General features: G+C 41.2%; 1 protein-coding gene and 1 long non-coding RNA gene across 3 annotated transcripts; both read left to right on the top strand.

Moving 5' to 3' along the window:
• The first annotated feature begins 7,927 nt into the window (after window positions 1-7,927).
• On the top strand, window positions 7,928-14,099 carry LOC306940800 (cytosolic 5'-nucleotidase 1A-like). Its single transcript, XM_079526000.1, has 6 exons — window positions 7,928-8,122; window positions 8,340-8,507; window positions 10,097-10,226; window positions 10,327-10,449; window positions 11,472-11,656; window positions 13,077-14,099. Exons 1-6 carry the CDS (start codon window positions 8,018-8,020, stop codon window positions 13,440-13,442), a joined length of 1,077 nt encoding a protein of 358 aa, XP_079382126.1. The 5' UTR covers window positions 7,928-8,017; the 3' UTR covers window positions 13,443-14,099.
• A 1,486-nt stretch (window positions 14,100-15,585) lies between these two features.
• LOC306940391 lies at window positions 15,586-18,254 on the top strand. Of its 2 annotated transcripts, XR_013792008.1 has the most exons (4): window positions 15,586-15,995; window positions 17,119-17,242; window positions 17,474-17,641; window positions 18,209-18,254. It is a non-coding gene; the product is annotated as an uncharacterized lncRNA (long non-coding RNA). The 2 variants fall into 2 exon arrangements; XR_013792009.1 differs by lacking the exon at window positions 15,586-15,995 and having other exon boundaries at window positions 17,074-17,242.
• The last annotated feature ends 35 nt before the right edge of the window (window positions 18,255-18,289 follow it).

Genomic DNA, 18,289 nt, shown 5'->3' with positions numbered 1-18,289 from the left:
AGGGAGATGGGGAAGGTTCAGCATTAGAGATGACAGTGAATATGATGGCTTCCATCATAGAAGAGAAAGAAAAAGGAAATCTTTATTGATTGTGTGTGTGTGTGTGTGTGCGTGTGCGTGTGTGCGTGCGTGCGGGCGGTTACTTTATAATTATTTTGCTAATATTGAAATAAAACAATTATCCTATATTTGGGGAATAGAATTAGATAGGCCTATCCTGTAACACAAACATTGCTAGGTTCTTTCCTTCTTGTTCCACTTCAAAGACATAACAGATGTAATCTACAGCCCTCTAAGTAGGCCAGCAATACTTCATGTAAATATGCAGCCCAGCATTGCTGATGATCTATTTTTATTAGAGTCGCAGAGGACCTGTGGGCTATCTTACTGCAATGCAAGACAATGGAATCAGCAAGACCGTGTTAAGATGACAGAGTACAGATCAGAGCAGGTGAACCACACAACAACCACAGGGAAACTTGAAACTACCAGCCACAGTGGTTAGTAGGATACCGTTAAAATGTTACCTCATGCGACATTACTTTGACCAGCCATGCAAGTCCCTAAAATATGGTGTGAAAAAGTAGAGCAACAGCTACAGCTATAAATTAGCAGCATTAATGTTGTTAGGTCGTAATTTTCCCCCATCCTACAAATAGATGTGAACTTAACCGTTATTATAGGTCATTGGTGGACCATTGGTATGTCAGGTTGCAACAAATCCAGAATGGATAATGTACTTTATCTAGCCTGCCCCTGCTGAATATAGCCTGAATTTATTCTTGAGGACAGGCTGTTCTCGCCACATTAACATGTAGAGAAGACCAACAACTAGATCTGTCTGCTGCACAACGATAAAAAAGATGAATGCAGATGTGTAAGGAGAAGCTTACCCAATCTCTGCATGACCATCCTCTTTTATAGATCTCCATTCCCCCAAAAACACACGTGCAGAGAATACACTATTAGAACATTACCAGGTATAACTCCATCATAGGGGAAGAAAAAACAAAAACAAAGTGGTAACTTGGCCTGAAATAAATCCCTTCTGTGCTTAATCCAATCCAGAGGTTCAACAGATACAACTATGGTTATACCTTTCAACTCTCACAGGTGACAGCTCCGATGATTGAGCCAATGGGGGCCTGTAGCCCATAGCCTCCTGTCCAAATAAGTACTGTGTATACCTTATGACCCTGTTTTCCCAAAAGGAGGTGACAACTCATGCAGTGGCCCATGGCCCTGTTCTGTACTTGTCAACTGCACATGAATAATGTAGGTATCTTTGGTAAGTGGATCCCTCCCTCGGTGCACACCATCGAGGGGAACAGCAGCTAGCCTGCCTTTCAGAGCCTATCCTCGCTGCCTAGCAACTCACTGAGGATTAGTGGTGGTGACCCGTGAAGTCACATTGATTCATAACAACCACATTCACATAGGCTCAGTGTCCTAAGATGTGTGTCAAAACTAAAGACTCCAAACAGCAGACCAGGTCAGCTTGTACTATCTCAGTCTTCACTCTCTCTCTCTCTCTCTCTCTCTCTCTCTCACACACACACACACTCTTGGGTCTTTTTTCACTCCTACTACTCTGTGTGTGCATGCATGCTTGTGTGCGTGTGTGTGTGTGTGTGTGTGTGTGTGTGTGTGTGTGTGTGTGTGTGTGTGTGTGTGTGTGTGTATTTATATATAATGCTGACAAATAGGCTGACAAATACAATACAGTAAGAAGCAAAACCAGGTAATAATAACCATGATAAGTTGATCAAACTGACTGCTTGACCACTGACTCTGAAAACAGCATATTAATTATTCACTATGTAAACGTCCTATTTCAAATTAACGTCTCTCCATATATAACCATAGGCCTAGTCATGTTTCAGCCATCTTTCCACTCCAGCCTGCTGGGACACTAATGGGGAGAACACTGTGAACTATGTAGTGATATATTCTATTTAATGACAGCATTCTTTTGACCAAAGTCTATTGAAGTCACCAAGGGTGTCTAAAGCATGTTTAGTTAAAACATAGGTGTGTAATCTTAAAGTCTTGCTTACATATGGCCCTATGGCTTATCTGAAACAAAACCCCATACTCTGAATAAATCATGACCACGCTGCTGCCCTCCTCTTGGCAAAGTGTACTAAAACTTGATATGGCATGCATAATTCACACTCAGACATTGCATTTTCTGAAGTCAATAACCATAGAAACACTGTCTGTGCTCAGTGTGCTGTACTTCAGTGGAGTGGAGCGGCAAGGAACTAAGGATGGGGAATAAAGTGCTCTGGGATGTAACCATGCTTAAGCTTTCAAATGGACAAGTGTACAGCCAAGTAAGTGGTCAGACAGACTAATGAATATGTGTATAACATGCACACATACACACACCTTACCTCGTCTGGCACAGATGAGCTCATTCACGCCACAGCTCCTCCCCCCTCCTGAGGTAAAGGGGTGAAAGGTGAAGGGTCAGATGTAACTCCATTGTTTCCTGTTCCGTGCAAGCATATGTTCTGTCCCCGCAGAAGCCAGGGGATATGACAGATGCCAGCGCTGGCAGATGTCAACCTAATTACCTTGAACCAACTGAGCAAACTGACAATTCAAAAGTTTATTTAATTTCCCAGGCAAGGTAGTGTTACATAATACAGTATTATTTGATGAGACAGGTGCAGAGTAATTGAGTGTAGATTTCATGTGCATTTAGAACAAAACACTATATTTAGCACAAACCACTCTGTCCACACAGAGGTGTAAGATAGCACCATGTGACTGCCCAGTACACATACATTCATAATATACAAATTTCATGACTACAAATCTTTATTAAAAAGATCTGCTATTTTCACTAGCTTGGGTCACAGGCTTAAAGGTTTTGGAACCACGACCAGATCTATACTCTTGCAGGGATCCTGGAGAAGGCCTGGGAGTATGCGTATCCGGTCTGCATGTGTTTTGTGGATTTGGAGAAGGCATATGACCGGGTCCCCCAGGAGGTTCTGTGGGAGGTGCTGCAGGAGTATGGGGTGAGGGGGACCTTGTCGAGGGACATACAATCTGTACTCCCAAAGCGAGAGCTGTGTCCGTGTGCTCGGGAGTAAATCGGATTCGTTTCTGGTGGGGGTTGGCCTCCGCCAGGGCTGCGCATTGTCACCTATCCTGTTTGTGATTTTCATGGACAGGATCTCGAGGCGAAGTCGTGGCGGAGAGGGTATTCGGCTCGGTGAGCTAAGGGTTGCATCACTGCTTTTTGCAGATGATGTGGTCCTGATGGCACCATCGGTCCAAGACCTTCAGCTCTCACTGGACCGGTTCGCAGCCGAGGATGGGATGAGGTAACCTGACTCCGCCAGATGAGGCAGCAGAGAGTACACTGGGTGGGAACCCAGTGTACTCTCTGCTGCCCCATCTGGCGGAGTCAGGTTAGGGATGAGGATCAGTGCTCCAAATCTGAGGCCATGGTTCTCAGCAGGAAACCGGTGGATTGTGCAGTCCGGATAGGGAATGAGGCATTACCCCAGGTGAAGGAGTTCAAGTATCTCTTCAAGGGCTCTTGTTCACGAGTGAGGGGAGGACGGAGAAGGAGATCAGCTGTAGAATCTGAGCGGCAGGGGCGGTATTGCAGTCGCTGTACCGCACTGTTGTGACGAAAAGAGAGTTGAGCCAGAAGGCAAAAATGCTCTCTGTCTACCTAGCAATCTTCGTTCCTACTCTCACCTATGGTCATGAAGTGTATGGGTCATGACCGAAAGAATAAGGTCGCGAATACAAGCGGCCGAAATGAGTTTTTTTCTACGGGTGGCTGGCATCTCCCTTAGAGATAGGGTGAGAAGTAGCCTCGGTCCCAGGCTCACTTAACTGCGAAAAGAAGAGCCTGGTCACAACGTAAGGCAAAGAAGCTATCGGCGGACGTATCCTCCGGAACATCCATCAGATGTATTTCCCCCGGATACGATATTTTCCCGACCAATCACAACACTTGTTTCATTCGCGGAGAATGTGAACTAATTTGTAAAGCATCAACGTCATTTCCTTGTTTCGGTGGGGACTAGTAAACACAGCCGCACCGCGTGACGTAGTTATCTTACACGCAACACTTCCGCCACTTCCGCTGATAGTCTTTTCAGCGTAGGTCTTGCCCAGGGTGGGTGAGAAGAGACTCGGAATAGAGTTCCAATACAGTTCCAACCTCAACATCCTTCTACCGATATACTCACTATCCCTCCTCTGTACGTGTCCAAACCATGCATGGCCTATCTGGCTTTGTCTCCAAAACATCTGACATGCGTTGATGTACTCGTTTGAACTGATAATTCCAAGAATTCCAAGTATTATTGAAGTATTCGGAGGCACCCTCGGCTTGCATCACAGCACCGTACCCACTTTGAGAACTACTGGTCTAAATACACCACTGTCTGATCTGTAAACACGAACCTATATACTTCTTTATCACAGCAGACAAGCGGAGAAAACACTGAGGGTCATACTGAGATACCATTACTAGACAGATGTTCACGCCTAAACAATAATATATATAAAAACAACTCCACAGACACATGTGAATCTATATAGGCCTATACTTACTTATAGTTTAAAAACCACACCCGTGTGAACTGAGTGGTGCAAGGTCTTATATAGTCTGATCAGCTATGTCAGTGACGTCACATACTAACCATAGCAACCATGCTCACCCGTACAGGCACAAACACACACACACACGGGTACCAACAAAGCCAGTTGTTGGAGTGGTTTGCACCACTCAAAAATAGGGGATTATATATGTATGATAGGCCTATAGGATAATTCTTTTGCACCACTCTTTTTGAGTGGTGCAGCCACTCCATTGGCCAGCATTGTGTGTCCCTGGCTGGTTCCGTCCGAGCACGGAAATAGCGTTTGTCACTGTTGCGCAGCCACACACACACACACACACACACACACACACACACACACACACACACACACACACACACAGTACAAATATACAGCACCACTCCGTTCAGACGGGTCTGATTTTATAGTTGTGATTTATGCACATATTTTACTCATGTAAGTTTGTTTCAAGTGTAAAGTGCATTGTAAACATAGTCCATTATTATTATTATTATTAATAATAATAATAATAATAATATTATTATTACTTTACTCCATCCATTTGTTTCTCTGCAGCCAGGGGTTAAAGTCTATACAAGGGAAGATGCAAATAGCCTGGTACTGTAGCACAGAACAGGTTATAAGTAACCTCATTTTAACTCCACCTGCCAGTACAGCTCTTTGGCAGTGTATCTCTCTCGGGCCGTCATCACAGCACCAGCACCAGGCCATTTTTAGCTGCGGGCAGTTGTCGTCTTCCTGCCTGATTTCCTGTCAGGTGTGACGGCATCAGTGACGGTGTCACTACCGAGCAGCGCGCCTGCTGGTTGAAGCTAAACATGTATACCCTGCTACCCTGTAGTACGACGGTGTCGGGTTTCTTCCCTTTTAAAAAAAAACAGATGTATAAGCAAACCAGCGTCGCATCCTTTATGCATGTGGCACGCGACAACCTGCAGGCGAAGGCTCTAAATTAAACACACACGTGACGTGATGCACCGCGTGACAACCTCAAAACACGGGCATGATGCCGTTTCATTCACAAAACCCTTGACAGCCGCAATTGTTACATTTGCATTAATAGGCTATATTAAATATAATATTACCTATTGTATTGAAATGACACACTCTCTCTCTCCCAGGGACCCATATGGTGAAGGCTGACATAATAATCCGCGCGCATGCATGCCACATGAAAGGCACGCTGCTTTAATAGTGTCGCTGTCCACTTCAGCACCACGCGCAGCTGAGAGGAGCACGCGCGCGTCCCGTGGAGGGCACATAAACAACCCCGCACCACCGCACCACCGGTGCAGCTACATTTCACATGTAGGGCAATGTTAAGAAAATATACAAATCAATAAAGTCGAAAACATATTTCTGACCTCATAAATATATATTTTCATAGACTCGGCTTTCTCCAAAGCATATTTTGAGCCATCTTTGGTATATATTATATATTTGTGAAACATTTATTTTCGCTATGGGTATAGCATGCATGCACACTTAAGGATCTACTATCCCAGCACAGCACCGAAACACTGCCGTGTGCATCTAGTAGCCTAGTCACGGAGCTGCCAAATATACGGTGCGTCAAATGAAACACAAGGCTTAAAAGCATTATTTTTCTGTCCTATGCAAGTTACAGAGTCCCACAGAACACATGTGAGCACAGTGTACTTACCATCAATCGCCATGATGTTCTGCTCTGGAATCTACCAATTCGAGGGGAAGACGGTAGGAAGCGAGCATTCCGGTGCCAGGGCAGGGGCGCAGGTATGGGCTCCGATCCAGATTTGGGAATAGTGATTATGTTTTGCTTTTAGTTTAGCTTTTTCTTCCCTGTTTAATTTAATTTAATATTATTTCAAGTTGTACCCATTATGTGAAAATAAACACACAAATTAATACAATATTAAAATCTAAACTTATAGCCATATAGCCTACTTATATAGGCTATACTAATTACTAAATAGACTAAAATAACCATAATAATATCATCATCATCATCATCATCAAATGTGAACCTGTGTACAATAAGATTGCAAGACAGATTAGCGAATTTTGAAATATTGTTTGAGTTTATATATAATATTTTTACTATGAAACCTTTTTGTACCACAATGTGAGTAATGAGCATTAATTAACGGTCTAGGACCCCCAAATTAATGTATTTGGCTGTGGACCTCCATCTGAAAATATTTTGTGCCAGCCTGCCAGGGACCCCCATACAAGATTTGTGTTTCAAAAATATTTCAAATGTGTCACAAGATAGATTTCGATTTTGGGACCCCCTGGACCCCACTGATACATTATGCCTACACTAAAATAACACTATTGTTAATAATCATATACACACTATAGAATTGTATGCACTGGAACCACCGATTATTATACATTATATATGCCTACACTAAAATAACACGATTATGCTATGGACAACTTACAAGACTATAGCCGCCTTTAGCCGGTGTGCATTAAGGGCTCCATTTTCGTCACCTCTAAACCCCTTATCCCTAAACTTCTTTGCCTTTTTTTTTTTTTTACTATTTTGCAAAACATTTTTGAATAGTTAAAATGGCCAGTCTACAAGCTCACAACGTGTCAATGTAGATTGGCTAGTTGAACTATTCAAAAATGTTTTTCAAAATAGTAAAAAAAAAAAGGCAAAGAAGTTCAGGGATAAGGGGTTTAGCGGTGACGAAAATGGAGCCCTATGTGTCATATTTATCAAGCAACTTGAACACATGGAAGACTAACTTAATGCTTCCTATAGGTTCCCGTGACCCAAAAGACATTTTTGATGTCTCCCCGCAGCCCGCTGGGACCCAAACTATAGTGAAAATAGCGCGTTGTGAGCTTGTAGATTGGCTAATTCCACTAGTTACATTTTGTGGAATTTATAGAATTTCTTTTAATTGTTTTAAATTTCATTATGAAATTCTTTTGAAAAAATGGTTTGAATTTCTTTTTATCTTTTGAAATAAAAATAATAATTCATACACGTACAAGCAAAATATTTGGTTGGAATTTCTGCATACATTTTTTACTCAACAAGATAATAAAAGTATTAATGAAGTAGTTTATGAAATGAATACAAGGCTTCTTTACTGTGTCTATTATTGTCTAGACTTGGTATTTTCTCATGGGCCCACAGAGGGGCCATCAAGGCCAAATTCTCCTGACAGTTCACTCTTTCCTCCTCTGTCCATCATCCATCCATCCAAGCAATCATGCCTATTTGTGATGCTCTGGTTGCCTCGCCCATTAGTTGCGTGCGTCATGAGGTCATGACTAGTAGACACGCCCACATACTTTCCCTCTTCACTACATTTCCGCAAAGTTTCCTCGGAGGATTCTCAACTGATTCTTAATTTCTTTCTGAATAGATTTTACGCCGTTTGCTGATCTGAAACTAAGAATGAGTGAAATCAAGATAGAAGCAAATGATGACATCGGGGAGGAAAAAGACTGGGCGGCGGCGAAAGCCTTCTTTGATAACCTCAAAACAAAAACACCGAGACCTGTAAGTAGGCTGTTGTAGCCGAAATAAAGAGCTAGAGCACTCACTTATTGGTTGCATTCTCATGTTTTAAAACAGCACTTGAACGTTTTAGCTTTGCGTCTCATAGTGTTGAAGCTATAACTGCACGCCAAAGTGGGATTGCAATGCGTTGGATTGATTTTTACACTTCCCACAACTCATGCAATACTTCTTTTCTTGACATGGTCATCACGGGCAGCCCAAACCCAAATATGCTGTTACTATAGCCGTCTCCTCCCGTACCTTGTTCAACATGGTGGCAGAGAGGAAGATCTATGAAGAGCAAGGACTGGAGAAGTACGTAGCGCATCAGGTGGAGCACGAAAACGAGCCTCTGATGCCAGGAGTTTCTTTTCCATTTGTCAAGGTAGGTATAAGCACTGCAGCACTGTTAACAAAAATATAATGTCAGTGCACTGTGCATGTGCATCATGCATGCGATTGCGAGCATGACGGGTCCTGTAGTTCGTGCTTGCACAGAACAGAACTGCACTCACCAGTGTCACCACCTATATTGACTCTCACATCACTGTCTGTCTGCTATGAAAAAGTTTAATTAAGCGAGCCTAAAAGCCATTGGAACTGGCAGGGTTGGGTAATTGACTATATTTAACGAACCAGGAGGATTGCATAAAAGGCTAGGCTACTATACCTCTCTTGTATCTTAAACTAATCAGATGATTAATATTATAAACCCATTACATTAGGAAAAACACACTTGTGTGAAGTGAGGGGCGCTCTTATCATACATCATCACATTCTGGCCAATCACAATTGGCGTCTCCCATTTTCTGCCCTCACTTTTTGGGGGGTGATTTTGAGTGTTCGTGTAAACAAACATTGCGTAACACAAACATTGAAGACGAAGGTGAGGACACAAATTCTGATTGGCCGAAATGAGTGATGATGTATGATGATAAGATCGCCGCTCACTTCACACGGGTGTGATTTTTATCCTCAATAGGCCTATATACTTTGCTCAGCCAATCAAATCATCGCTATGAGGTTCACACAAACAAAGATGGGCATAAATGTGTAATTAGATTAGTTACATTGTAATGGAAGATTTATTACATGTTTGTCTTTGAACAATGGCACATTTTAAAGAGTTATGTTTAAAGAGAAAAATAAATCATATTTGTGGACATTGTGGAAATGTCTCAAATGTTTGTAACTGCATACATTTTTTTGTGTGATATTTTCAACGTTTGATTTAACAGTAATCCCAAAGTATTCAGATTGGATTAAAAAGTCATCCAATGTATTACATTACCAATTAGCCTAGAACATATTCTCATATATAACCGACTATAATTCAAATTAATCTGACCCAACCCTGAGAACTTGCATAGACAGCATTCCATATCGCCACATACCATATCAAAAAACGGTTAAGTTCAAGGTACAAGGTTTCATTTTTGCATCTTGTGTAACATTGTAATGGAAGATTTATTACATGTTTGTCTTTGAACAATGGCACATTTTAAAGAGTTATGTTTAAAGAGAAAAATAAATCATATTTGTGGACATTGTGGAAATGTTTCAAATGTCTCAAATGTTTGTAACTGCATACATTTTTTTGTGTGATATTTTCAACGTTTGATTTAACAGTAATCCCAAAGTATTCAGATTGGATTAAAAAGTCATCCAATGTATTACATTACCAATTAGCCTAGAACATATTCTCATATATAACCGACTATAATTCAAATTAATCTGACCCAACCCTGAGAACTTGCATAGACAGCATTCCATATCGCCACATACCATATCAAAAACCGGTTAAGTTCAAGGTACAAGGTTTCATTTTTGCATCTTGTGTACAGTGGAATTATTGAAAGAAAGGCGTGCCCTATTTCAAGTGTGGCAATATATTTGCCAAGAATGGTCGGACTCGGAAATTCAAGTTCTCACTTGTTGCATCATTATTAACAATGTGAACTTCTGTGTTGTTAGGCATTGATGACGGTTAACTCCAGGCTGAGGGAACTCTACCCAGACAGTGAGGAGTTGTTTGACATTGTCCTGATGACTAACAACCATGCCCAAGTTGGAGTCAGACTCATAAACAGCATTAATCATTACAGTAGGTTAAATCACCAAACACTGACAGCTATAGAGGAAATGTTCATTTGTCTATGCAGTATATTTAGTGTTTAATTAACAAATTGTCTTTGTTCCCTCAGATTTGACCATAGAGAGGTTCTGCATGACTGGAGGGCAGAGTCCCATTGGCTATCTGAAGGCTTACATGACCAACCTTTATCTCTCCAAAGACCCTGAGAAAGTCACAGAGGCAATTGAAGAAGGTAGGCAATAATGCTGTTACTGTAGATTTACATCAAGTTTTCTCTCACTCAGACATGTCAGTTGAAGATTGTTTTTGTGCCATTACTTCTATTAGTGAGAACTAATTAACTAACTTTACCAGCTTACCAAGTCGTGGCATAAACTTCAATAAGTAATGCTTAAAGTATTCCTGGTAAAGTGTTGAGAATGTTACCAAATTACACATCTTTGCTTACATCCACAAAAACACCATGGGACAATCCGGATATGTAGTCTTGTAAGTTATCAGTATATGCTGGTTACTTACTAAAAACAATATAAACAGAAACGTCAGAATAACAAGCAGTACAAAATAATAAAAAAGCAATTTCAAAAGGAGTGAGAAGAAGCATAGCTTATTGCTCCCACCCCCTTTCAATCAATACTAAATAGCATTCAATTATCTATTCAATACTTAACTAAATAACTAAATCTGTGATATCTATGTATACAAATGAATATTACATATACACACAAACACCCCCCCCCCCCCACACACACACACACACACACCTAGTGAAATCCTACACCACCTTCATCCCTGTAGCTCATTAAAATCGTGTCTTTGAGCTTAAGTTTAAATGTTTTCATGTTTGCACATATTTTTAACTCCACCGTAAAGCCATTCCATAACCTCACCCCAGAATTTGAAATGCAAAAACTTTTTCTGGTTGAACGCCTAAATTGAACTTTAAAGTTGTTGTTTTTCTTTTTCTTTCCACTCTACTACTCTACATTTACCCTGTCAGGTTTTATGCCATTTACTCTGATCTTGCACGTGTAAGTCGCTCTGGATAAGAGCGTCTACTCTTCTAAATGCCTAAATTGTAAACTAAACAGACTTTTTATGCCATTTACTCTGATCTTGCACGTGTAAGTCGCTCTGGATAAGAGCGTCTACTCTTCTAAATGCCTAAATTGTAAACTAAACAGACTTTTTAACTGACTTGCCAACCCTCCACCTATCAACCCCTGCCCCCCCCCCCCCCCCCCCCCCCCACAGGCATTGCTGCTGCCACCATGTTTACATCCAACAAAGAGGTCGAGTTGTGTGATAACCAGCTGAGAGTGGCATTTGACGGAGATGCTGTGCTCTTCTCGGATGAGTCTGAGATCATTGTGAAACAAGGAGGCTTGGATAAGTTCTTTGAGCATGAGAAGGAATTTGAGAACAAAGCACTTGCAAAGGTAACCAATAGCCTGATTAAATAACGTGAGGGAAGACCTATATTATATACTAAGAAACACCACACTCACAAGACCTAAGTCAGTCCATCAGGGGGTATTTCAGCACAGTCCACGACTGTTGAATCCACTACTGATAAGCCAACAATGTTTTCACAATCATCCTACCTTATATTCAATCTCAATAGTTAGTTACACACAAGCTCTGGCTACATATCATGAACTGTGATTGTGTTTCTCTCTTGTTTACCTCCGCCACTCAGTCTGTCACAATTAAGAAACTGATGAAGAAATGAAAAAAATCTGCACACCATTTTATGCTCCCAATTATATCTTTACTGAAGTGGTAACGTTTCGGGCCGCAGCCCTTCCTCAGACCTTCAAGGAATGAGTAGACAATACATATATATAGTGTGACATACCACACCTCTGTGGCCCATCAACCATCAGTCCCAATCACTGTCACCGATCAGGTGACATTGACACAAGTCTCAAAGTATATCCATTGCATAAGATATAAAAACACCCATATACAATATACAATACATTCATATTTGTCCCAAACATTTACAGACATTGTAACCATACACACAGAGAACTCAGGCTGACAAAGCCATCATACTGCTACCTAAGAGGCGCCTCTTGTCTACTCTAAATGCAAGTAAAAAGTAGGGACAACAAAATACCTTATCATTTAAAAACAGGTCTGTCACAATTATGGAACAAAACAATCGAGGAGAAAATAAAAGTGTAGATCACATGACCGTAGATGTCCATGGAAACGAGAACAAGTCCATGTTCATCTATAGACATGTAAAGCACAGAGAATGTCTATAGATGAACATGGACTTGTTCTCGTTTTCATGGACATCTACGGTCATGGTATCTACACTTTTATCTTCTCCTCGATGGGTCATATCCTGGTTGTTTTGTTCCATAATTGTGACAGACGGACTCTCCTGTTTTTAAATGATAAGGTATTTTGTTGTCCCTACTTTTTACTTGCATTTAGCGTAGACAAGAGGCGCCTCTTAGGTAGCAGTATGATGGCTTTGTCAGCCTGAGTTATCTGTGTGTATGGTTACAATGTCTGTAAATGTTTGGGACAAATATGAATGTATTGTATATGGGTGTTTTTATATCTTATGCAATAGATATACTTTGAGACTTGTACATGTCACTTGTGTCAATGTCAGAGTGTGTGTGTGTGTGTGTGTGTGTGTGTGTGTGTGTGTGTGTGTGTGTGTGTGTGTGTGTGTGTGTGTGTGTGTGTGTGTGTGTGTGTGTATTTTGATCCAGCACCCAGCCTATATAGGTACTGTATATAGATGTGCGTGTCCTTTTTGGCTGTTTGTTCAGCCTCCTCTACAAGAAACTGTTCAGCAAAAGCATTTTAGGCATACGGTTGTGTCGACTCTTTCAGGGTCCCCTGAAGTGTTTTCTGGAGGCCTTGGGGAAACTCCAGAAGAAGTTCTACGCCAAGGATGAGCGCTTGACCTGTCCCATTCGCACTTTCCTGGTCACAGCCCGCAGTGCAGCCAGCTCAGGGGCCCGCGTTCTGAAAACACTAAGGAGCTGGGGCCTGGAGATCGACGAAGCTCTCTTCCTGGCGGGGGCCCCCAAGGGACCCCTCTTAGAGAAGATAAAACCCCACATATTTTTCGACGACCAAATGTTCCACGTTGAGGGGGCCAATGAGCTGGGCACCATCGCTGCACATGTGCCGTATGGGATTGGACAGAAGTACCACAAGGGGAAACTCATTGAGCAGCCACAGAAAGAGAAGTGATCTTACACCTGAACATGTTTTAACCTACACGCATTAGTTCCTTTTTTAAGGGTGGAAGATCATTTATGTTTTACTTTGTTACTTTATTGACTTGAAAGTCACTGCACAGAATCCAGTTTGCATTCCATTTAATGAACAGTTCATTCTTTAAAATTGGGTTTATAACACATAATGACACTGTTACATATTAACATACTTGTGATGACATTTACTAAATGTATAGTGTTCACTTTTTATTCACCGTAAAGCAAAAAGGGAAGTGCTGTTGAAAATACTGATCAAACTAGAAGTAACAAGCCTTATTAGAGTTTTAAATATCAGAAACAAAGTGACCCTTTGTATAATCCTACCAAAAAAATGTTTTTGGATGCAGCTTTCTTCAACACCTTACCTAAAGTTATAAAGAGAGGCAGGCTGCTGTTGTTTCTGTACTGCTGTTTTACTTACCGGCATTTTAGACTAGGAGCTAATACGCACTGTATTTTTATATTAAAGTTTTCTATTTTATTTGTTGAACACAAGACTGAAATTACTACTGAAATGGTCAAAATTCCATAGCCTATTACATTGCATCTGTACAGCACGTACTGTTAAGTATTGTTAGACTCTTCCTTGCAGCTTTCCATAATAAGCTAATGGATTTATTTAAAAAAAAACATTTTTCTATTCTATTTACAAGTGGATTGGTTGAGAGTTGCACATTTCAATGTTGCACCTGTAATAACAAAGGAAATGAATAAAAGATACATTTATGGTATAATTGAAGAGGATTCATATGAATAAACAAAATGTACTTTATGAATTGAACCTCCCCAAGGTGAATCTTGTAGGGTGTTATGTAAATTTAGTTTGAAGCAACAACATTTTGCTTGCTTGATATGACAGTTGTTCATGTGTTTTAAAAGATATTTTAAGATTTTTGAGCAGGACTCAGTAAATGCGCAACAGAACTTTGGCTGTTAGGGCGCAGCCAAAGTTCTGTTGCGCATTTACAATGGAGTGAAATCCATGATGGATGCCAGATTCCGATGGATGCCAGATTTCGAGGATCAAAACACCTTTTTTATTGAAAACAACACAGCATAAACTTTCAAACGCAGAACGTAGGCCAAGCTGAGAAGTGGTGCAGCAACATAAGCACCTTAGACTTTGCATATATGTTAATGATCACTTAGACTCTCGTAGAGAGATGTCAGAATCGAAAAATTCTAAATCTTAGGCTAGAAGTTTCTCAGTGTTTGTAATGTCGTCCACATGAGTCAAGATGGCCTCAGCCACGTTTGTGTTAGTTCATTGATAAGTGTCTGAGTATCACCGCTCCAGTTTTAGGTTTTGTTTTGATTTATAAAATGGCTGGCTCCATGGTTTTGGGGAAATGGTTTTACACCATAAATGTAAATAGGTGAATTGGGTTCTATTACTGTTTGTATGAGTCCTTGTGCTTTTTAGCACCTTTATATAAAAATGCACCTTAAAAGGCAAGTTTACGGTACTATAGTCCAAAAACGGACTTTAAGTAGTAATGCAAATAGGAGTGACACTGTGACATAGAAGTGAAATGGTGATTATTTTGGAATGTATTGCAGAGCAGAGTGACAAAAGAGTTTGTTGTATTTTGTTTTGATTCTGGATGTAATTGGAATGTTCTATGAACAACAAGGAAAATGTGAACAGTAAATATAAATGTGAATATCATGTCTAGACAGATAGTAATTCACAGTGCAGTATTACATGCTGAGTATTATATACAGTATTGTATTGATGCTGGGTAAATAACAACATGGACAATGCAGCAGTATAGTCAGGGAATGTATTGTGTTTATTGTGAATTGTGAATAAATCATAACTGAGAGGAAATGGTGAAAGAACGACACATGTTTCACTGTCTCCACTCTTAAACATCTTTGACCTGTTTTACAGGAAATCTATATCTGCTATTTGGTGTCAGAATCCTGATACCGGTAACAGTTTATTGGGGGCTCGTCCGGGATCGGCGCCACCTGCTGGCTCGGCGTTGATCCAGTGATCCTGATATTCCGGACCAAAAGCAACCTGATGAACGAGGGAGCCCAGAGAGCAACACCTGGTGTAACGGTCCACTGTCTGATGAATCCTCTTCTGATGCAGAGTAAACACATGCTGTGCCAACTACTACTTCTGATGACAAGTGAGAAAGACAGATGGTGTCGACTGCGGAAGTCCAGTACTGTCTATTGCTGGTGAAGATTACAGATGGTGGTATGCCTGTTGCTATGTCTGATGAAGAGTAAGGACTGTGCTGTGTAGAAAGAACAACCCATCACGGTTAGAGACTGTAAAGTGATCCTGGACTGTGAGACCAAGTGCAAGGAATTGGGAAGCAGCCATGGCAGACGAGGAAAGTGTGAGTGCGAGGAAAGGTTTGGTGTGGGACATCAAAAAGAGCCTGCTCACTCTACCTGCTGATGAACTGTTCCGGGTCGCAAGGGCATTGGTTCAAGTGCCAGGGATGGACCAGTCTCGTCTGGAGGATGAAGAGGGTTGTTTCAACTTCAATCAACGACTACCTGTACAGTAAGGCCTTACTAGATTTAGAGGAAGCAGGAATAGAACATTTATTACAAATGCAAGATGTGATTGATATGATCAAGCAGGGTCAAACTTCTGGTTCAAAAGAGTGTAAGGCTCTTTCTCAATTCTATTTTTAACTTAAGAAGCGAGACCGACAATATTGAGACACTTCCGGGAACACGGAAGCATTTCAGGGGTGCCCCCTAGATACATGGTCAATGATCACAACAGCTGAAACGGTCCAGGGCGGTCTCCAATCTTTTCTATTGAGCTCCAAAAACTCCAAAATCCAAACATTCCAATGTATTTAAATTTTCAATCGGCTCTAGGCCGGGCCCTGGATGGAATATAACCGGTGCCATCACATTTTCTAAAAAAAGAATTAAAAAAAGGTCCAATGTCGTCCTTGGTGGTATACGACCATAAATGATGGTCGTCCTATGTCGTCCTAGGCAGGGAAGGCAAGTTTACAGTCCAAAAGCGGATTTAAAATGGTAATGCAAATAGGAGTGACACTGTGACATAGAAGTGAAATGGTGATTCTTTTGGAATGTATTGAAGAACAGAATGAAAAAAGAGAATGTTTATTGTATTTTGTTTTGATTCTGGATGTAATTGGAATGTTCAAGGAAAATGTGAACAGTGAATCTGAATGTGAATGTCTAGACAGACAGTAATTTACAGTGCAGTATTACATGAGTACTATATACAGTATTGTATTGATGCTGGGTAAATAATAACAAAATGGACAATGCAGCAGTATAGTCAGGGAATTTATTGTGTGTTTATTGTGAATTGTGAATAAATCATAACAATGGTGAAAGAACGAAACATGTTTCACTTCTCCATTCTTAATCATCTGTAACTTATTAAGTTATTTGTGATGCTCTGGTTGCCTCGCCCATTAGTTGCGTGCGACATGACTAGAGGACATGCCCACATACTTCCCGTCCTCACTCATTTCTGAAAAGTTTCCTCTGAGGATTCTCAACTGATTCTTAATTTCTCGGCCATTAGTTGCGTGCGACATGACTAGAGGACATGCCCACATACTTCTACATCCTGCCTACATCCTCATAGTTTCCTCTGAGGATTCTCAACTGATTCTTAATTTCTTTCTGAATAGATTTTACGCCGTTTGAGGATCTGCAAGAAGAATGAGTGAAATCAAGACTGATGGCATTGGGGAGGAAAAAGCTGGGGCCGCGGCAAAAGCCCTTGATAACCTCAAAACAAAAACACAGAAAGCTGTAAGTAGGCTGTTGTAGCCCAAATAATTAATTATATAAAGAACGAGAGCGAGAGCACTCACTTGGTTGCAGTCTCATGTTTTAAAACAGCACTTGAATGTTTTAGCCTTGCGTCTCAGTGTTGAAGTTAACTACATGCCAAAGTGAGATTGCAATGCGTTGAATTGATTTTTAAACTGCTCACAACAACTCATGCAATACTTCTCTTCTTGACATGATCATCATGGGCAGCCCAAACCCAAAGATGCTGTTACTATAGCCGTCTCCTCCCGTACCTTGTTCAACATGGTGGCAGAGAGGAAGATCTATGAAGAGCAAGGAGTGGAGAAGTACATAGCGCATCAGGTGGAGCATGAAAACAAGCCTCTGATGCCAGGGGTTTCTTTTCCATTTGTCAAGGTAGGTATAAGCACTGCAGCACTGTTAACAAAAACATAATGTTACTGTCAGTGCATCATGCATGCGAGCATGATGGGCCCTTGCTTGTTCTTGCTTGCACAGTTGCACTCCTATTATGAGCCTCAGGACAGTACACATACAATTTACCCTGGGTGTGCGTGTGTCAACGCTGTGTGGCCATCCAGTACACATACTATTTACCCTGGGTGTGCATGTGTCTATGATGTGTGGCCATCCAGTACACATACTATTTACCCTGGGTGTGCATGTGTCTATGATGTGTGGCCATCCGGTACACATACTATTTACCCTGGGTGTGCATGTGTCTATGATGTGTGGCCATCCAGTACACATACCCTGGGTGTGCGTGTGTCTATGATGTGTAGCCATCCGTTACTACATGTGAAGGGTGCACAACACTGGGTTTAAAAACACAGCTGAAACAACAGCTGATATCAAATCCCACCATTTCCTTCCTCCCATTGTGTTGCAACAGAACTATGGGATGAGCCGCCCGAAGGGCGGCGAAATTCTAGTTATTTACAATGTGAACTTCTGTGTTGTTAGGCATTGATGACGGTTAACTCCAGGCTGAGGGAACTCTACCCAGACACCTATCAACGGTTAACTCCAGGCTGAGGGAACTCT

Source organism: Electrona antarctica (genome assembly GCF_951216825.1).
Source record: "Electrona antarctica genome assembly, chromosome: 17".
NCBI lineage: Eukaryota > Metazoa > Chordata > Actinopteri > Myctophiformes > Myctophidae > Electrona > Electrona antarctica.
Note: the sequence above shows the minus strand (reverse complement) of the source record. Positions and strands in the feature narration are given on the sequence as shown.